Raw genomic sequence first — 22,791 nt, 5'->3', positions numbered from 1 at the left:
AGTTGCCATCTTTAATGAATATTGAAAATAAATAAAAGGTACATAATATTGTTATAATTATTAAAACAAATATGGAACACAACAAAACATTCCTTTACGTTGACAGGACACGAACATGCTAAATTTATGGCGATAAAAATCGATAAAACTCAATACAAAATAATAAATAAATAAATAAAAATAATAATTATTTACTTTCAGACGACAAAGTCCATACAACTTAGGAAGTAATATAAAACATCTTATAACTTTGTTAGTATTAGGGTTAGTACAGTACAATTACTCTATAGGCTGACAAGTTTAAGTTACATATAAAATTAGTTGCTTAATAATAATAGCAAACAGGGCGAACCCGGCGGTTCACTGACTCACACGTAAAACATGCAACTCAGGAACCTCCGGAACGCTGCTGCATCTACCCTGTCTGCTATCATCTTCAGGATCTCGTTGCTGCTTATATAAAACAGAATAGAACTTGCAACAAAACTTACATTCCGTCCTTTGAAACTATTTTAATCGCAGACTTCCTTGTGAAAGTTATATCCAGAGAAATACTGCCACCACACATATTTCTGCCGCCAAGCAGTAGGGTGACCATACATGGCCTGCTCGAGTAGTTAGCCAATGATCAATATACACAGACCGCTCTTGCAGTCATAGTCAACAGCTTGAGGCTGCCATTGATAACTGCTGGAGTAGTTGATACCAACTACTCAACAAGTCCCAATTTCAATTTCATTCAAATCAGTAGCAACATGGATTTTGAGGAAGAACTACCAATACTGCTACTTTTGCTCAGACGACGACGGCGGCGGCGTAGAATTTGCTGCAGCGAAAATGCGCGCGTGACGTGGAATGAAGTGTACGCCTGGCGACTGCGGTGTAATTTCGTCGTGCAGTCAATACACGTTGGAATTTCACCGCGCTGCAAACCGCCCGAAGCGGTCGCAACTGCTCGAACAGTTTGGTGTATGTGTGTACAAGCAGTCGATACTAGCTGCTTCAAGCTGCCCGTATATGGCCGACCTAAACATTATTGCGTTCCGGTTTTAAAAGACAATGGGAATGAAACTACAGGCACATCGGGCTTGTCAAGTTTATGTCGAAAACTCGAGGGCCACGAGCCGCTAGACTCCAAGCGAATTCGCTTATTGCAACAAGCGTCAATTACAAATTTAAGACTTTATTTATAAAATCCTAAATCCTACAACTTGCGCGAAAGCGACATAAGTGCGAGATCTATAAGCGAGAATGGCAGTATATCGCGGTTTATATCGCTCTCGCGCTAGTCGCGCCCTGTCGTACTAGCCCTACAGAACAATTATACAAGAAAGGTCCATATTGTGCACGAAACTGTCGCTCCGCGCGTCAGCGTTTCAAACAAATTAATTTGTTTTTATTTGTTGCTTGGTTACTACCGAAAACAAAGAGTTATTAATTTGCATTATTATTATTAATACATATCTAAAGTATATGTCACCAAAAATATTAAACAGTAAGTAACTATTTAATTCATAAAAATAATTCTACTTGACTTCCCCACACCACTAAAGACTCTGTAAGCGAATTACCAAACTTCGTGGATGTACTTTGACGCTTTCAACGAATTGACGCTTCAAGCGTGGCGATATTTTCGTGACCGAGACAGAGTGACGTGTGTGGACGGTACTACCCCATGGATCTGCTTAACACCAAGTGTACGACTTGTTCGTTACGGCTTTTGATAAAAAGAACGAGTTCCCTTTCAAATTCCTACTTTTGAACCAAATAAATCAGAATATGGTGAGTTAAGAATAGTAACCTGGTCACAAAGGAATAAAACAACTATTAAATATCGGAAAAGTGTTTATTCTGAACTTAAGTTAGTATTTACAAATTGTTTATAACATGATCTTTGAAATGTCTTTGAATGAAGCTAACATTGCCAACAAATGATATTACATATATGGCAACTAAATATAATTTTATTTCTAAATATTCTACTTCATTTATCTAAGCTATTTACACTTTTAATTATCATTTCGTTGATTAGTGAGCTTAACAATTGTAAATAACATTAAATTAAACTATAATTAAATGCGAATAAAGAATCTTTTTAAACTTAACCACCAAAAAATAACTTATAATTATGAAATCATCACACTTATTGTCGAAATCAATGCATGTCAATGTAATAGAAGCGAAAACGATATAGTGCCGTCTAACGTCTTTTTCGCTCTTATCACAAAGACATACAGCTTTTCCTGATTGCGATTCCGTGTCGATAAGTGTGTTGATTCTTCTAAATCGATACCTCCTATGTAAATTGTTGTAAATCAAAATATCATATTTTGCTTTTAAACTTAAATATGTTATTTTTTGTTTATATTATAGGAACCATATTTAAAAGTAAAGAAATCACTTAGTATTATGTTTACTTTCATAAATGAAACCTATGATATGCATAAAATGGATATATTTAAGTTAAGAAGCAAAAAATGGTATTTTGACTTACAGCAATTTTCGTGGACGTCGACATAAAAAAAATCGAAAAATGCACATTTATGTAATAATTGTAGTATGTTGTTTGATGCATGTAACCAAACGTATATCAGTACAGATTCTTAACCGATTTCAAAAGTTTGTTGAATTATATCTCTTTGCCAAGTTTTATTGAAATCAATTTATCGGAAAGTGGATGAAATCCAGTAAACCGTATTCATCCCTTAGAGGTGGAATATTTTCTCCATATATCCGATGAGCAATACGCTAACGTCACTTTTCGATCTATTCTGTTTTCATTTTGTTTTTTGCTTCTTTATTTTTTTTTTACTTTGTTTTTTTTTGTTTTTTTTTCCGAAATTTTTTGGTTGTTTCTTTTTTTTCACAAAATTCGGAGAACATAATATTAGTAAATAAATATGGCTGTTTACATAAATAAGAGAAAATGACCAACAAATATAGTTGCTGTAGTGTTCATTGGAGGTATCATTCTTCAAATTTGAATTAAACCACCACTAAGGTACCTTCTTTTTAACAAAATAAATATCATCAAAATCGGTTCAAAAAAAAAAAAAAAATACCGAAGTAATCGTGTAACACCCAAAAAAGAACTACAGTCGAATTGAGAACCCCCTTCTTTTTGAAGTCGGTTAATAAAGTAACATTTAACATAACAGTGACTATAAGTCACGTATTGACTAACTATTGATATTACGTGTAAGTGCTTGCAAGATAGCGATAAACAGCAATGTAAAATCTAAGAACGAACTAAAAGTGTGTTTTCCCCGACTGAAGTTTCATTTACAACATTACAATAATTATTAGTTTATATAATAACTATAGTAGTCAACAAGACTGCATCGCCGCTGTTAACGCCCATACCCGAATAAGAAGAATGAGAGCCAGTGCAAACCGGCAGACGGCACGCTATGCCAATTAAAATAAGGTATTAATTTCAATATGGAATCCACCGGTATGCCCCGGAATCCACTGGTGTGCGTGTATTGACTGCATAGTCGCTAGTGGAACGGAACCAAATTTGAGCGACCGGTAGCATTCCAGCGGACTTAGCGGTACTCTGGCGAACGTATCAAAACGGACACCCCTCGTCAGTGCGTAATGGCGGGCATAAGATACATTTCGATGCTCTCCCCCGCCATCCATTTGCGCTGGCCCTGAGGCGTTCCAAATCTTACTTCCAAAATTCTATCAAAAACTAACAAATAAAAAAACCTTGTCATAATACATGATTGTGCGGTGGGGTATATGTATATGTGTGTATATGGGAGTGTACATTTGTATTTACGCATGTGAGTTAGTGTGTGGCGAGCAAAACCTTCAGAATAACTAGCTTACAACATCATCGTAGATAAGGCTACGAAAAACTTCCAAAAGCTAAAGTAAATGCAAATAAGTAAGTACTTATTCTACTTACACTTGAAAGCCTTACTAATAATACTCAGGGGCTGAGGCAAAATCCTGAGAGTTTTCAAGACTTATTAGAATTATTTTAGTAACAGAGGAGCTACTTATGAAAGAGTTTATCCAAAGAGGTACTCCACCTTACCTATTTCTGCCGCCAAGTAGTAATGTAAGCATTACCAGGTTTCGGTTTTGAAGGGTGCTGGTGAAATTACAGGCACATAGGCAGTGGCAGTGCCCCTCATGATCTTTGCGATTTAAAGCTCCGAGTGGCACTTAATTGAATGAAAGGACTAACAAATAATTCGCACCCTTAATAAGGCCATATCTGCAAAATTACAACTTTTCTGTAGAAAGGTTTTAAGATTCTACGAATAAAGTATGATTTCGGAAGTCTCGTTTTTCCCAGGATTTTTTATACAGAACCGAGACTTTTTTTTATAGGACGCAGAAATGCAGAGACTGAAAGGATGTAATGAACACACTGTGATTGATAAAGACAAACGGTCATTCTCGGATTAGTGTTCACTACCCAATTTCTGTAGCAATTTTTATTATTTAAATGTTCAAGTATATTATCATGTAATTATTAAATAATATTTCTCGATACAATACTTGAATATTAAAGAATATTGCACGATAAAAAATCAAATACTTAACTAATAAAAATTGGTAGTGAACCGAGAATGATCAAAAAATGGTAGGACTTTTTTAAATATAAAGACGTTATGTCACATTTTAACTTCATTTTATTGGGTTGAAATCTAGCCACCAAGTACGATGGAAAATTACCCTTACTAATATTTTTATATTGCACTCCTCTAAATCTATTATTTAAAAAAAACAAATTCTCGTTATCAACTGAGATGATTTTAAATTCCCTATTAAAATACGTTCCGTTTTCTCGATTACTGCTGTAATCGAGAAAATGCTTTTTTTCACTGAAATCAGACGTTGACAAATCAGTTTCGATAGTTTTATACTTAGAGGATGGAAAGGTTTTATACTACTGAAAACATCTTTGTCAGAAGTCAAATAATTGTGAAGAATTTGCGACATTTTTCTGTACCACGAGAATCAACCCTTTAGCGTCGCGGGCTTAGAGCAGTTTTTTTTTGTGCAGCTTTAACGGCTTTGGTATAACGCCAAACAGCCTATTCTTTTGTCTTCATTTTCATTTCACTTTTCAGTTTTCAATGTTCATAATGTTTCGACTTTGACAATAAATTTCTACAGAATTTTGAAAACCGAGTTCAAACCTCTGACTTTTGTTACTAATTACGTTATTTTGGATTATAACTTAAATGCGATAAAGTCCGTACACTTAAAGTATTATAAAGTACAGGCGACAGACAGCACATGAATACAAATAATTTATTGCCCTTCTCCAACTTAATAGGCTACATCAAGCTACACATTAACGAATCTTGTTCCGTTTCTCTAGAGGCGATATCCGAGCGAGATATTTGAGCGACAGCGGTAAAATATGCTAAATTTATTTAAATAACCTACAGTACCTTATTCTGGAAAAATAAACTACAATTGAAACAAATTGTCAATGTCATGTTTAAATTTTTTTTTCGGAACTAGCTAAAACATTAAAGCCATACTGCCAGATCTTAAATTTAAATTTTTCTTCAATTATCAAGTTTCCAGTTTTAAAGAATCTCCGTCAACCCGTTTGGATAAACATTTGCGGTAATAAACTACTTATTTTTTCCAACACGATTTGTTGTTCATATCGTACTATACAGTTTAAAATCACAAATTTATTAACTATATTTTTAACATTCGTACTCAGTATTCAACTTATTAATAATAATTATTTGAGTAATTAATAATTCATTATTTATAACTTTTTACAAACACAAGCATTTTACATTTATTTACAGTTTTTTTTTAATTTGTTTATAAATTTCAGTTTAATTTAAATAAAATACTTTTACCTGCATTGCTCCTTTATTAATAAAAAAAACATTAAAGTACCTATACATGAATAGAATGGCATGTGTACATACTAAAATTAACATTAAAAATATTTGAAAATCAAATGAAGCTTCATTGGAATTTGTTGGTTTTAAAATAAAAAAGAAAACAGTGCTTCAACTATTTAGGTTACAGTTACAGTGAAATTGTCGCTGCTGTGTAAAATATTTAAAAATTTTTAGCGCCTCTTCATTCAATTTCCTTAGCGACATTTATTGTTGTATAGGAACTATAAAAACAATAATAAGAATAGAGGTACAGTAAACCTTTTAAGTTGTTGAAAACAATTACACCTTCTAAATTTTTGAACATTTCGATATTAGATTTGACAAATCGTTGATTTTCGTAATAAACCAAAATTCACCATCATCATTCATTCATCAAATTGAACCAATCTCTATTAAAACATTGATAGCGACGACGCGCTCAAGTGAGTCTTATGACGTAACTCTCTGCATAGAAGTATTCAGTAATAATAATAGATGGCGCTAATAGTAGCCTTTTGTGTAGCAGTCAAGTGAACTGATTGAATAAATAGTATCAATTCTAATTTATATCTTTACTATTCATTTCTTTTTTATTTTCATTATTATTATTTTCTAGCATTGAGAAAAGTGCATTACACACGTGTATATTTTAAATCAGAAGTAGAGACGATTCTCGTAAGTTACTCATAATGTCAATTTCAAAATAATGACGCATCCTCAATATCTACCATTATGAATTGGTATTTAAAAAATAATATTCTGGGTCAATAGAGATGCTTGGTCGAAACATTTTAAACACTGTCAAAGTTATTTTGATTGAAAAAGAAAACGGAATGTAAAGTTATTTTGTCATTTCAGTGAGGGTTTTTATAATCACGCTTTTTACAAAATTAAGTTTTTAGTCACATTACATTTTCAGTTCCTCAATTCTCTTTCATCTTTCTTATAGCTAAATAATTAATAATACCCGTAGACAAATTTTTAATTGCAGAAATTGCTCCACAAATAGTACAGTAAAACAATTAAATTTTTAGTTCAAAGTATTTGTTCATTCCATGTGTCATGATTCTGTGTTATCTTTTTAAACTGATAACTAACGCTCAACATATAAATAATAATAATTTAGTGTCAAAATAACTTTGTCAAAAACAAATTTATGTCGCCTTTTAACTATTCAAAAAACAATGTAACCTGCCCTTATCTGGCTCGTTTTCGTACAACGATGCAAGCGACATCCCAATCTCTACCATCTCCAATCACAGCATGTCGTTGAGCGTCGACAAAAACAATGTGCGATCGGTATTCGACATCGTTTTGCGACATTTATATATTTTAACATTTTCAACATTAGAATCAGCCTCTAGGACATCCTCTTTATAATAATATTTACATGATACAATGTTTGTGAGTAACGGAAATTAGTGCATCCTTATCACAAATGATACATGAATCGCGATTATATTTATATAGCGCTGAAATAGTTATTTTTTATAAAAGTGCGGAAAGTTAGTCATTATTTACGAGTCTCGAGGCTTACGAGACGCGAGACAAGTGAAAATGACAAATGCGCACGTGTATCAAACGACGTTTTTTAATACATTTGCGAAAAAACTACATTGAAAGTAAAACAAAACAGTATTTAAAAAAAACTCATTTTCTGCTAGTAAATTAAAATAATGAAATACAACCACTGCAACCATTATTTAAAAGTCTATGGAAATCTAGTTCTAAGGTGCTATTTTTGTTTATTTTCTGTAATATCGGTCTGTAACCACTTTTCTTATTATGAAGTCCTGGTACTTTTGTTTAAACTTCTTTAGGAACCCGTGCACGGTAGTGAGATACAATTTATCTGTAATACATAGAACAAATATATACATAAAAATCTCGCCTGTCACCCATTCAGGGGTAGGTAGAGACTGTGGACCTCCACTCGATACGTTCATTGTATAGTATTTGTAAATAAATATAAGTTTTAATGACGAATGACTTATGTACGTCACAAAGCACATAAATATTAAATAAATATACAACTTCTTTAGTTCTATGTTTAAGACTTAAAACAACAGTAAATAAAAAAAAAACTGGAAAAGTAAAAAGTACTAGTGCGAGAAATCCAACTTTCCGCACGATTTGTAGTGCGAAAAATACCACGTTTTGAGCAACTGTATTAAAAATGTATATTCATTTGTCATTCAATTTTAGGGTGGTACCTATGTACAATCTGCCACAGGAGGCAATACGAATTGTTAGCCTTTAAAGGTTTACTCACATATACGCGATACTCGCTACTGTTCTGTACTCCTGTTGATCAAACATATATGGACCTCGTTACCGCTACGGACAGTGAAACTTTCTTGATTTTCACCGATCTAGACGATTACTTCTGTGCCGTCAATGAATAAGACCATAAATTTATCATTTCTTTTGTGTTTCGTCATCACGTGTATTCTGTCCCTATCTACCGACCCGAGGAAATAGGGGTTTCCGGAGAGCCCTCCGCAAGTTATACGCTTTCACGGCCATCTCTGGCGGACCCGGACTTGGGTATGGACTCACCAGGGTTTGTGGTTAGCTGCAGGGATGAACACGTTCGTCTGCCCCGGTGGTGCCTGAGGCAAGGAGACACTCGGGGCACATGAGTTACCCCTTAAGTCGGTGGCTATGTCCGGACGTGTCGCTGGACACTGCTTGGCAACTCCTTTGGAGACTCCTTTATGTCAATCATGGACCAATAATTCACGTGGACTGCTAATCTCCGTAGCTCAGAAAAAGTCCGCCAAAATTCCGTTTTATTTCTAGATGGCGGTGATTAATAGCTTGGAAGTGGTTTATATTATGCATCGAGTATATAACCAGAAATAGAGACGTAATGTCATTTCATTTGTTTGAAAACTATTCTGCCATATCATTACTGTGACAACTGCGCTCCGATTGGCTAGCCAATTGACGGGTGTCATCAATTGTTTCACTTCAAATCGACCTTAACTTGAGCTTTGCTATAATGGACGATAATTGCTTTAATATTTGATTGCCGATGAAATTTCATTTTGTTTGTATTGTAATTAGATGTTTTGCTGCTTTTCCCCACACCACCGAAGGGAACAACACGCCATTGTTAGAGATATTATTTTTATTACAATAAATACAGAATATTTTTGGAATATGTGGAAACGTACACACAGGTCAGTTGTTGGCCTGTCTCTATTTCAATGCAAACTAGAGTTGATATTTATAAGTGATCTATCACTGATGAGTTGCCAGGAATAAAGAAAGAAAAGAAAGAAAGAAACGTTTATTCAGCCAGCATCACACATTGCCAGTATACAAAGAGTTACAGTTACGAGCTGAAATGGATCCAAACTCAGCATATGTCACAGCTCAATTGCTGTAACGCTGGTTTTCAGTTGGAACCATTTTGAAGGATGAGATGGCACGATATTATGAATTATTAGAATGTATGGCCCTTATTTCGTCTCTATTTCTGGTTATATACTCGATGATATTTTGTAAATCGTCGTGAATATCATAATTTAATGATATTCTCCTCTTTAATATAAAATACAAACTGTCCGTTTTTTGCCTTGAAATATTATTCAAATACTGACCATAAGCTAAAATTTCTTTCTGGACTTTGACAAATATGCGTGTCAATCTTCCTTCTTTATTTAAGAGCTAGGGCTCTTGTCGGTGGAGTAATCGCCAATCATCTTTATTTAGCGCTTTAGCTTTGATTTCCTGATACGCCACGACATTAACTTTTTCCTTTATCTGATCTAAATAACTTCGTCTCGTTCTTCCTCAGCCTCTCTTTCCTTCGATGCTCCCTTCTATTATGTTTCTAAGAAAACTGTCGTGACGCATCAGATGACCAAACATTTTACCCCTTCGGTTCTCTATTGTCCTTGATAAGTTTCTCCTTTCATTCACTATTCGCAACATCTCCTCATTGGTCTTTCTTTCCGTCCGACTGATTTGACTGAGCACCACATCTCAAATGCCTTCAATCGTTCTCTGTCTCTCTGTGTCATTGTCCACGTCTCACTGCCATACAATGCATTACTCCAAATGTACACTTTAATCAATCGTTTCCTGGCCTTTTGAAATTTTTGCTTTTAGTAGATGTTTTTTAGAGTTTTTTTATTGTTGAAAGCCTTTTTAGGGTATCGATAGAAATGGCATTTTGTGTTACAAACTAATTGATGATTTAATGCTTGCTACATGGATAGCTGGCGCTAGTCCTAAACAAAGTAAAATAATAGACGGCAGTATCTATAAAAATCTGTGACATAAGCGCAATCTAGTTTTTTGTTTGATATCACTAAATTAGATTAGTTTTGATAAAGTGCAGCTCTAAAAGAAAGTAGTTACACAAATAGCTATTTGGTACTCGTCGCGACATCTGTTGTACTAATAGGTACTAAATACCCGACTAATAAAATAAAACTTGAAATGGTGTAATGAGTAAATAATATAATAAATAAATATCTTGGACATCGCTTTTCCTTGAACCAAGAAGCTCAGGTTAAAGAGAGGACGTCTTTAAGTCGAAACTCCCACAATGCCTGAAGACAAAGCTCTATAAATAATGTGTCTTACCGATCCTCACCTACAGTGTGGAAGCATGGACGCTCTATTAAGCAAAATGTGTTAATTTTGTGCATTGGAAGGTGTTTTGCGTTCTATGCTGGGCATTGCTCTCGTGGATCGTGTACCAAACGTCGAAATTCGACGTAAAACGAAGGTCGATGACGTAGGTAATCGCATTACGAGGTTAATATAGAGGTGGGCGGGATATTTGGCTAGACGAGAAGACGGACGATGGACCAAAGCAGTGACGGAATGGTGGCCAAGAGGAGCAAAAAGGCCAGTGAGCAGACCGCCAGCCCGATGATCTGACGATATCATCAGAATTGCGAAAATTGGGAATCGCTGGCAATGGATGCGAATGGCGCAGGACCGAAAATATAGGCGCAATAAAGAAGAGGCCTATGCCCAGCAGTGGGTTGATGTTGGGTGGCCGTGATGATGATGAATAAGTAAAGGAATTAATATACTCAATAGGCTTAATACAATAGAAAAAGAAAGCCCTTTAACTGTTCTAAAAGTTGAGATTTTCATCCACGACCAGGCCCTGGGCATTGTGCCCAGGACTAGCAAAATTTGCTATTTAAGTAGTTAAACTCATTTCTGGATAGAAGCATCAGCCTGCTAGGCGAATTGAAAATTATACAGTGTAAGTATTAACTGTACTGACTGTATTGACCGAAAACCCTACATCCCTGGGGGCCCAGGGATACAGAGTTTTCGTAGAAAAAGGCACAAAGCACTGTAACAAGGAGGTTGGCATACTTGGTAAACAAAATAAAAATTAAGATCTTGGCATTTATATGCTCCGGAGTCCAGCGCATTTCCATATACAATACGTCCCCAAAGAGATGTGAGTAAGGTAGGTACGTTTTTCTAGGGGCCTAAACGATTGAAATATCGTACAGTGCCCTCGGCCGGACAAATTACATACGCTTTTCCAGCGACTATTATAATACCGTATTATTTGATGGAAGTACGCGACGTGACAAATCAGAGACGCTTTCTTACAAGCGTCTCTTGCGAAAAGCCATACCCACGGAATAATAAAAAAAAATGAAACTTAAGTATTTGAATAAGGTTTACTATTACTATCATGGAAACTGATCATATTAAGAATTATTGAATAATTGTGCCATCTAGTGTTCAGTAACGGAACTCATAAGCCAAATGAACCATGTGTTAGTTATATAGTTCTTATATAGTTGTCTTTAAAGCGAGGAATCCTATAAACGTCAACTTTTGTTCCGCATGATATCTACTCGGATAGGGACACACTTAGACACTGTTCGAGTACAAAGAATTATGTGGAACATTATAGATCTCAATAGCTATACACGGTAATGGTTATTAGAAAAAACGGTTACATGTTTAATTCAGTGAAAACAACATTTACCGATAATACGAAACGCCTTCACTTCGGATACATTTTTGTTATTTCTATTATTTCACAGAACAATAAACCATAAGTCATTCAAAATATTTTTTATTTACGTTGTGAAGGACACGTTCTGCTTAAAAGAGCATTGACGCGCAACAAAGATTGGTTATGATAGATATTTCATAACATTGGCTACAAAGGAACGCCCACTTCATATTTCCACTAGTTTGTCATAACGTGGCCCAACTGGATCATTCCCTTGTGGGTGTACTAAACACAGGTTATTGATGGTTTAAACTAATTTAATCGCTCAAAAACGTCAGCTGGAAAGGCGTATCTAATTCAACTACACCAATCAAACAATACGGTACTATCACAGTATTATATAATAGTTGGAAGAAAAACGAAAATTATGGACGTATTTCAGCTGTTTAGACCCAAACCCATGGAAAAGCGTAGTAACTCATCTCTCCCTGGGGGAGTATTGTATACGGAAATCCATATATACATCACACTCCGGAGTAGATAGATGTTATTACCTACAATTGTTTTTTCGTGAGATATCGGCCTACTCAAGACTTAAACTAAATCTCTCGTGCAGTCTTAACATTAAGTTCTTAATTTCTAAAATTACATCCATTAGTTTTTAATTCTACAAGGCTATTGGCTTTAAATTGTATTTATAAGAAGAAATGCCTACCGATGCATAGATACATCAGAAAGTTTCAAAATAATAGCAATGTAACAACTTTTTTTATAGGTCTCTATTTTGACAAACATAACGATGTTTAAACTGAAATCGTTAACACAACAAATAATCGATAGAACAAAAAAAAAACTAGGAATTTTTCACAGAAACGGTATGCTTTATACAAAGCAAAGATCACGTGCTGCCTTTCAAGGCTTGTAGAAGCGGTGCAGTGGCGCCACTGTGCAGCCTTGCAGCCACGCCTCTACTTATTTTCGTACAATATTTAGAAGCGCAGCTGCAGCCACAATCGCTACTATAAGTGAGCTAAAAATTACTCCAGCGCCACATGCACCCGGTTCCACAGTAGCGCCACTGTAACGCTTCTACAAACGTCCCTTAAGTTGTATTAAAAAAGCAAACTGACATGTTGAATCAAAAACCACAATGCTTTAATATTATCTAATCTGAAACCAATGTCCTCTGGACATCGTCCTCGTAATTAACGTCGAAGTTCTCGTTGTATTGGAACTCGTTGAAGACAGCTACTTCTTCATACGTCTGGCTAACGACCAGCATTGGCAAGAGAAACAGAAAGAACAGGAGCATCCAGGCTTGTACAGATCTTGAAGCAGTGTTGTATGTTACTACTGTAAAGAGAGAAATGAAACCGTTAAGTGTGTGTAAAACTTGCGCATCGTGGGTTCTCGTCTCGGTTTAAGACAACTTTACATCCCTTATTTTTCTATAAAATTCGGGACAATAGGCAAATTTATAGGATGTAATAAAAAAACACGAGTTTTGTATTTTTTTTTACAAAACACCGCGAGGGAAGCTAAGCAAAATTTAAGAGATGCCACTTATTTATTTTATTTATTAATTTTAGAATACTTATTGATCTAAATATGGCGGCACAACAAAAACCTGAATAGTTTTGTCCGTATACCGCAACTAAAATAAAGTATCAACAATTTACACGCCCTCATTTATGGACGTTACAATAATACATTACTGACTCTGACGTATTTGTACAAGGTGATACAAGTACATGCCATTGGAATTTCTAACAGCAAAAGTAACTTTTGACCAACCATCCCACTAGTGACATAGCTGTACTTTCTTTTATGCAAGAATATTGCCAAGAACGTGTTAAATTCTAAAATACTCAAGAACAACACGTACGTACAAGAAACCTGCAGTCCATTCAGCTAGAGAATTTTGAACCCTCTATTTGAATCCTATTAAAAAAACTTTAAACGAGTGTAGAGTGCAAAAATACAACAACTATGAAAATATTGTGTCTCTGAGCTATGAAAGTACGATCCATCAAAATTATAAGCTGATTCATTCCTTGTCTATGTCAGATAAATAAACTTAAAAGATTTGTGAATCCTTCCGAAGTACAGATTTACTTAAACATGTTCTTGCTAAAGTAATTGCAAATTAATTACTTAAAAGGACTTAACAAACTTATTACTTCTCTCAGGTCTAGGATCCGTCTCAGGTGTGAAGAAGTCCAAGTAAGCGAACTTCCTGTACACTTCATAAACGGTGGCCACACAACTGAGCCTGAGGCGTCCTCCAGGGAATAGATCTGGGGTTAATTTCACATCTGCATCGATGGTGGTCCATAGAAGACCAGAGTCTGATGGATGCAGGCTCATTTCTGTCGAACGAACCTGGAATTTAAAGTGGAAAATTCATTAGTGTATCTGCAACATCGAGTATATAACCAGAAATAGAGACGAAATGTCATTTAATTTGTTTGAAAACTATTCTGCCATATCATTACTGTGACAACTGCGCTCCGATTGGCTAGCCCGAGTTCGATTCACGTCATTTTTGCTGTTTTGCCCACACTACCGAATAAAAAAACACGGCATTGTTAGAGATATTATCTTTATTACAATAAATACAGAATATTTTTTGGAATATACGGAGACGTACATACAGGTCAGTAGTTGGCCTGTCTATATTTCAGTGCAAACGAGAGATGATATTTATAAGAGCTGTATCGCTAATGTATTACCAGGAATATATGGCCCTTATTTCGTCTCCATTTCTGGTTATATACTCGATGATCTGCAATACGGTGTAATGCAGATTTCTTATTATCCCTAAAGGTAGAACCACACATTAGTAGCAGTACTGCCACCTTGCCTATTTTTGTCGCCAAGGGGTAATGTGGGCATTACAGCATTCCGGGTTTGCAGGTTAAGGGTGCTGGTGAAATTACAGGCGCATGGGACTTTTCAACTTATGTCTCTTTGATATTTAAAGCTCTGAGTGGCACTACAACTGCTATGGGCACTTAGTATAATAATAAAACACCAACCGTCGTCGATGTGGTTTGGTGGTTTGGTAATACTGGCTTATCGACGAATATCGATCTATCAAACAATCATTCAACTGTTCGATTGATGATAGGTTGGATGGCGGATTTAGTAACTCATACAGAGTGGGCTCTTTCTAGTAACTGTTAACACGTATATAGAAATTCGATCGTCGATATTTCCAACATTCAATGACAAATCGACCAAATCGAGTTGGTGTGAGTATTATTATTTTCCCGCGTTAGTGTATTTGTTGTATCTTTGTCCGGTTGGAAAAAAAATTTCAGAATGTTGGTTCGGAATTTTGTAATAGAGCGACAACGATTGTTTTTTTTCTCGCAATCGAAGTGAAAAGTAAAGTTTTCATCTCGAAACTAAACGCCATTATTATAGACCCTCGGTGAAATAGAAACCACTTCGGGTATACAGGGTGTCCGGTAAAGAATGGATAAGCCTGAAATGCCTTATAGTAGAGCTTATGAAGGTTTTAAAAAAATATAAAGAAAAATACGACCCATATAGTACCTAAGATATTTTTTTTTTCTTTAATTATTTTCACCTTATTTTACGTTTTTGTACACCACGACTACAAGTTAATCAATTCCTTCGGTTTTTTGATGTCATAATATTCTACATTAACTGTGCTAATAGATAGGCAGTAAATAGTGTGACTAACTATGGCACTTATATTTAAAAAAAGTTTTATTTTATTTTTCAGTGTATTTTTATATTTTTACAAAGTTTAAGCATTTTTGTCATAAAAAAAAAATTTTGATAACCTGAGCGGCCAACTATTCTAAAGTAATGTGTGTTTAAAGTAGATTTCAAAATGGTATAATTCATTATTGTATCTAATATAAATAGAAAATTATTGCTATTAATGTGCAAAATGAGCGAATTTGACTAAAAACTAAGTTTTCAAAATTGGACCATTTTTTGTCCTGAATTGAGCTTGACCATCGAGGTTCAATAAAAAAAAACAATATTAGAAATAAATACAACTTTATCTACAATTTGTTTACAGCAAATGTTCAAACTGTTTGCCACCGACTCTGATGCAGGCTCTACATCTTCGAATAAAAGCTCTTTTGAGTAGCCGCGTATATCGTCGTTCACATATTGTCACAGCGGCTGCACTGGCACGGCTACGTAAGTCTTCCAAGGACCTGATCAGCTTACTATGCACAATTTCCTTAAGGCAGCCCCAATTTAAAAAATCCAGTGGACTTAGGTCCGGAAAACGCGGAGACCATAAAATTGGCCCCAGACGGCCGTCTGTCTACCCAGACAACATACCCATACCCATGTTCTATTCAAATATGCTCGAACAGGGACCGCATAGTGCGCAAGACAGCCGTCATTTTGTAACCAATGGGATTCCCTCAGCTCCTCGGGCACGTCTTCTATTAAATTAGGCAGATCATTCTGGAGGAACTCCAAATGACTTTGACCAGTTAGGTTCCCCGGTAGTTGAAATGGCCCTATCACTTTTCCATTTAATATTCCCGTCCAATAATTTATTTTAAACTGGTACTGTGATCGGTCATTCCGCATAAGATGGGAGTTTTGAAGTTCCCAGCTACGGAGATTATGTAGGTAGATTTAAATAGCCGTCTCTCTTAAGGGTTGACTCATCGCTCCATTGAATGTTGTTAAAAAATTGCGGGTCTTCCTCTATCTTACCTAGCATTGTAACATTGTAATCTCTCGGTTGGAGAGTTTGCACGCGTGTAATATGGTAGGGATGGAATTTATTTTTCTTTAAAATATCATGCAAAGTCGATTTCCCTATTCCAGTGCGTCGTGCTATTACTCTCGTCGAGGTGGAGGGATCTTGCTCAATTTCCTCAAGCACTATCTCTTCGTTGTCACCACGAGGTATTCTTCCTGTGCTAGTACCACCAACACCACTACCAGGCATTCTTCCTTCTGAGTGACATGCATGGACTCTCATGAACACACGGTAATCTGGGTGACGAGCTAATGCTCTCTCTCTATATGGAAAGATACCCTAATGGGTATTTTTTTTTTTTTTTTTTTCTTTGGGCGTATACTGAATGCGTGGCATTTTTATTTACAGACCCAAAAACTCTGTTCAGTCTAGAAAAAAGCCAAGTCGTCACAAAAACCAAACAAACAAAGTCCAAATCAGTAATCAAAACGATAGTCCATTAAAGAGCTAGGTCGTCTTTTTAACACTGATTGAAAGAAAATCACAACAATTGCGAACGGATAACACATGTGATGTCGAACAAGTCGAGTGACGCACTAATTCCCTGAAAACATTTGCTAGCCGACACTGACCCTCCTTATCTCACATAAAATAAAAGACGAGTGGTGCGGCGACCGCGCAGGTAACAAATAACTGTCACACATGGTATAGTCACGGGTGGTACACTCATGGTATATTAACAATGTAAAAATTGTTTATTCTTATGCTGTAAACAAATTGTAAACAAAGTTGTATTTATGTCTACTATTGTTTTTTTTATTAAACCTCAACAATAGTCAAGCTCAATTCAGGACAAAAAATGGTCCAATTTTGAAAACTTAGTTTTTAGTCAAATTTACTCCTTTTGCACATTAATGGCAATAATTTTCTATTTATATTAGGTACAATAATGAATTATACTATTTTGAAATCTACTTTAAACACACATTATTTTAGAATAGTTGGCTACTCAGGTTATCATATTTTTTTTAATATCAAAGATGCTTAAACTTTGTGAAAAAAAAAATTTTAGACTAAAAATAAAATAAAACTTTTTTTTTCAATTTAAGTGTCATAGTTTACTATTTACTGCCTATCTATTAGCACAGTTAATGTAGAATATTATGACACCAAAAAACCGAAGGAATTGATTAACTTGTAGTCATGGTGTACAAAAACGTAAAATAAGGTGAAAATAATTAAATTTCAAGAAAAAAAATATCTTAGGTACTACATGGGATATATTTTTCATTATATTTTTTTTAACGTACATAAGCTCTACTATAAGGCATTTCAGGCTTATCCATTCTTTACTGGACACCCTGTATATTGGCTCGTTTTAGTTCCTCGATAAAAAATATACTATTCTCTATTACACAGTATCTCCCCAACCCGTACAACGATTTCAAACTTGATAAAGCTTAACATCTTAAAAGCTTAATCATGCATCAAGGATGGCGCTATTGTTCGAGTATCAGTGTCAAATTTGATGCGCTCCTGACGTACTTAGTTCCTTTTTGACGAAAATGGATAATGCTTTTTCTACGCTCATCGTTTCATACCAGAATAATTCATGGTTTTTAAAAATATATAATTTAATTGTGAAAACACAGTTTGTATTGAAGTTGGCGGTTACAATATAAGTAAACTTAGTTTCACTGTGCTCAGTAAAACATTTAAAGGCAATATAGATTTTAAGACTTTCACTAAAAGATTATTACTAATTACAGGTTTCTTACCACAGTATTTCTCTTAATTTTCCAGATATATCGGCTCTTTTACCCCGTAGCATAATAAGACAAGTATGTTAACTCTATAAACATGTAGCTGCGCGGCTTGTTTGTGTGCACGCCCGTGTAAGGACGTATACATTCACATAATAGTGAAAGGCGCGTTTGACGACCAGCGCTATGCATCGCGAGTGCCTCGCGAGATTATGCGAATGTGTGCATCTGTACACGCGCGGCGGGCACGTACACATACAACTGTGGTCTCTAACTAATATTATATTAGTTAAAGACCACACGTTTTGCAGGTTTAACTGCGTTGTTCTCTTTCATATTTAGCGAAATATTGCTACTAAACATTCGCAAATACAGTACCTTACAAATTAAACTAATATATATACGCCATCACGAGGATTTAAACCGACGACTTCTTAATTAAAAAGCAACCGCTTTTTCCCTTGGGCTACAACTGCTTATAATTAAAAACAAATTAAGTGTGCTACTAATCTCTAAAAGTCATTCCGGAGGGAAAAACGTTTCTCCACAGAAATTTGAACTGTTGACCTATCAATTTGAGACGAAACTGTGCTTAGAAAAGTACGTTTCCTAAACTGGAACACATTTTCAACTGCAGAGTCACCGAGGTTATCAATGGAAACCAGTTATCAAAGTTAAAACCTGTAAGGAGCCCGAATTGTCGACGGTTTTTTTGAATAAACAAACACGCGATTTAGATCCGAAAAAAAATTCATTAAATGATTACCACTAATTACAGGTTTGTTACCACGGTATGAGTAAGATTTTCCCGAAATATAGGGAACGTATAAAGATGTTTTAACGGTTATACGGTCAATGGTCACGGGTTGACTAGCCAGCGGCAGATGACAGCTTTAAGAACAGACATCTGTCTACCCTCTTTCGATATCGACGACTACCTTCTTCTCAATAATTTGCGGCGTTACCATTGTCACTCACTTTTTTCCGACAAACCACAATCACTGTATCCACGCGCGAACTGAAGTCGTCATTTGTGTTTTTATTAGTATTGTTTAAATTCTAAATTATTTCATTTCCAGTTAAACCAGTTTAACACTTTTTAGTACAAAGATCTAACACTAAGAAGGATGGATTCGAACCAACGTCTTCCAGCAAACTGTCGTTAAAAACCAAACACAATGATCTGCAACAAGCGCATACAAAAATTCGTAAGGTCCGCTAGTTCGTTCCGGGTTAGTTGGCATAGCGTCTGGCACGGTTTGCTGGAAGACGTTGGTTCGAATCCAGCCTGAACGAAGAAAGTGAAGTGATTTCACAAATAATAAAAATAATAAGTAAATATCAAGATGGTCAAACATTATGACATTGAATAAACTTAAAAAAATACGGTGTAATACATACAGGCTCTTCGTTGACGTAAATAGTAAGGTTAGCAGCAGGTCTTGCTGGTGAGGACGTGCAATTGGCGTGCAGGGTCTCCCCTGGCCGATACCGGTCCTTGCCTGTGTGGAGCACTGGATCCAGCACTGGCAGTGCTGAAATGAAAATAACGACATGCTACGTCATAATAATAATATTTGTGATTTTAGGTTCACCATAATAGCTTATTGCACTGTATGTCAATTATTCTTGAAGTACGAAATCAGTAGTTACGACCGTTTTCCCACCATGAATGACCTACAGATTTGATTTCCGATCAGGGCTAGAACTAAGAATATATGACAACGTTACGCGCATGTCGACGTATGACAGTTTCGAACGGACCCGTCTTTTCGTTGACGGGCACACATAATGGGAAAACGGTAATAACTACGGATTTCATGCTTCAAGAGTACGGCCCTAGATACGAGCCAAAAAGCAGTGACCCAATTCTGCTAATTTTCTTGGAACCACTGGTAATTTCAATTCCATTGAGACATCATTAAGATTATATTGCAATTTTAAATAGAAAACCACCGTGAAACTCAGACATATTAACTAAATCACAGGTTACTATGTAACAGATACATCACTCTCATACAAAATCGAAAATACCTACGCTGTAATAGCCTACTAAATCTGACTTGTGACATCAGGCACTCACTACGAGGAAACAGGAACTTAAGCACGGGCTCAGATAGGTGAAAATAATGTTGCCCGCGTGTGTGTAGTCGTTCGGAGCCGAACGCTCATAAATGAAAGACTTGTATGAGCGCTTGTGCCGACGTCGGTACACTCAGCAGGTTTGTAGTATCTGAACCCGAGGTCGGTTTAAAGTTGCAATGGAACCCAAACGAGCCCAAATGCCAGTATCGTGTGATCTCGGGACTGGTTGCTAGTAAAAAATAATGAAATTTGAGACGCATCCATTCCCGGGTTCAGTTGCAGCTCAAGAGGTGACATTATATTTGTATCGTCTGAACCCGAATTCATTTTCGATAGACGTTACGTAAGTATGATTGTTAACATTAATTTAAAAAAAGTATATGGTATGTTAGTATTTACTCAAACATTTTATGATATAAGCATGTCACACCGACTTTGCAATCCGATCATACCCAAATGTGATTATTCACTCAGACGTTGAATAGTTATTCACGAAGGTAAAAACTGTTTGCATCAATTTCATAATAACTCCATAGAGGATTCAGTCGTTTCTAGTATTTGTCTTTTCATTTTGTCAGTTTGTATCAACCCCGATGCATTTATTGAAACGCATCTACAAATGGAACTAAACGGCTGTTCCGTAACTGATATGCATTAAGTTTGAACTTAGCATAAAAAGTACAATTTTTCAGGGCATGATAAAGACCAAATCTTTAATTTCGATCTATAAAACGAGATATTTGAGATCAAAGGTCTTGTCGCCTGTTAATCTATGGGAAAATATTCAAATGTAAATTATTGCGCTGCAAATGTGATGTATACTAAAAAAAGTTACCACCAACCAGACTTGTTCGTTCCGTCACTTGCTATCATAAAAAACTGTTATTCCATACAATTCTATTGTATTGTAGCAAATTCGGTGTAGTTGCTACCTTATTTATAAACTGCCTTATGATTTATTATTTCTGTTTCTATCTTCATAATCTTAAACCCATTATAGAAAGAAAGGAAGAAAAATTGATTATTTTGTAACATTGGTTCACAAGTGACAAAAGCTATAGTAAAATAATGGAAGTGTGATTACTCTCCGTACAAAGTAAGAGCGCGATTCATAAGTCACATACTAACGAAAGACTCATCGGGACGACCTGCTATGCAATGCGAGTGCACCGCGAGATTATGCAAATGTGTGCGTCGCGCCGTGTACGGGCGCGCGGCGGGCGTGCACACAAAAACGCCGCGCTGCTATGTTTGTATGGAGTTACCATACGTGTCTTATTATATTATGCAAAAACAAAATAAACTTACGATAAAACACAACAAAAATGGTCTCCACTCAGCTTTTAGTAATGAGATGTTGGAAAACGCCTCGTTAAGCTTGTTTTTAGTGAAGCCGGATAAATGACAAAGATGATGTCGCTCCGTACAAGTAAAATGGAAAAAATATATAAAATATAAAAAGAAATGCAAATCAAAAGCAATAAATGTAAGTATAAGTGTGGTATAAGGTGGCGTGGGGTATAATAAAATCGAAATGGATTGGACGTGCATTGTGTGTGTAATGTATTCTCGTGTATCTGTCCTAGGGACATTAATGCCATTGGTAATGTGGCTCTGGTAACACGTAACCACAGTACTGGTTAAATATATGATTTGTAGAAGGCAACACTCGGCATGTCCTACTATGAGTACGTGTCTTTATCTTTTTTTATGATATCAAGCGACGTTGAGACGAACAAATCGTGCACCTGGTGGTTAGCGACACGCCTATCCATGACAATTGCAGTGTCATTCAAAGATTTAAATCGCAAAGATCAGCTGGACACTGCCGCTGTGGCCGTCAACGTAAGTTGTAAGTTAACAATCCCCATGTGTCTGTAATTTCAACAGCACCTTAACCTTCAAAACTAGAATGCAGTAATGTACACATTACTGCTTGACGGTAGTAATAGGTAAGGTGGCAGTACTTCCTGGCCGAACTCTTTCACTAGGAGTTCTACTGTTTCTACTTCTTTTCTAGTTTACTAACCTAGTGATACTTGGTGAACTTTTAACGTTTCTAAGACTTACTTCTAAGGCTTACCTTCTTCAATATACAGTAAAGTTTTCATCATAATATTTCCTTTGTTATTAGCCGGAAGTATTTACTAAAGTACTTACGAGTCGATACAATCTCAAATGACTTTGGTTGACTCCGCATAACAGTAAAAATATTGATTCAGATTTAGATTTAGATTTATTTCTCAAATATAACGTTACAGTATAAATTGCACTACAATATGTCAAAGTATAAGAAATTATATTGAGATCGTTAGACAAAAATGAAATTTATAAGAAAAATACACAATAATTAGTTAATTATCAATTCATTAAATAATATTGTTGTCATTAAATTACATATCAAAT

The 22,791-nt window shown here is 35.7% G+C and overlaps 1 protein-coding gene across 1 annotated transcript in view; it reads right to left on the bottom strand.

Moving 5' to 3' along the window:
- Nucleotides 1–12,932: 12,932 nt before the first annotated feature.
- LOC113240433 overlaps nucleotides 12,933–22,791 on the bottom strand; it is a 227,729-nt gene continuing 217,870 nt past the window's right edge. The window contains exons 4-6 of the mRNA XM_026477732.1: nucleotides 19,702–19,835; nucleotides 14,010–14,211; nucleotides 12,933–13,182 (exon numbers count right to left, since the gene is read on the bottom strand). Of these exons, the coding sequence (XP_026333517.1) occupies nucleotides 12,995–13,182; nucleotides 14,010–14,211; nucleotides 19,702–19,835 (524 nt within the window). The 3' untranslated portion in view covers nucleotides 12,933–12,994. The remainder of the gene's footprint in view (nucleotides 13,183–14,009; nucleotides 14,212–19,701; nucleotides 19,836–22,791) is intronic.

Source organism: Hyposmocoma kahamanoa, unplaced genomic scaffold (genome assembly GCF_003589595.1).
Source record: "Hyposmocoma kahamanoa isolate Upper Pololo Valley unplaced genomic scaffold, ASM358959v1 138, whole genome shotgun sequence".
Classification (NCBI taxonomy): Eukaryota; Metazoa; Arthropoda; class Insecta; order Lepidoptera; family Cosmopterigidae; genus Hyposmocoma; species Hyposmocoma kahamanoa.
The sequence above is the reverse complement of the archived record's forward strand: the minus strand, read 5'-3'. Positions and strand labels throughout refer to the sequence as shown.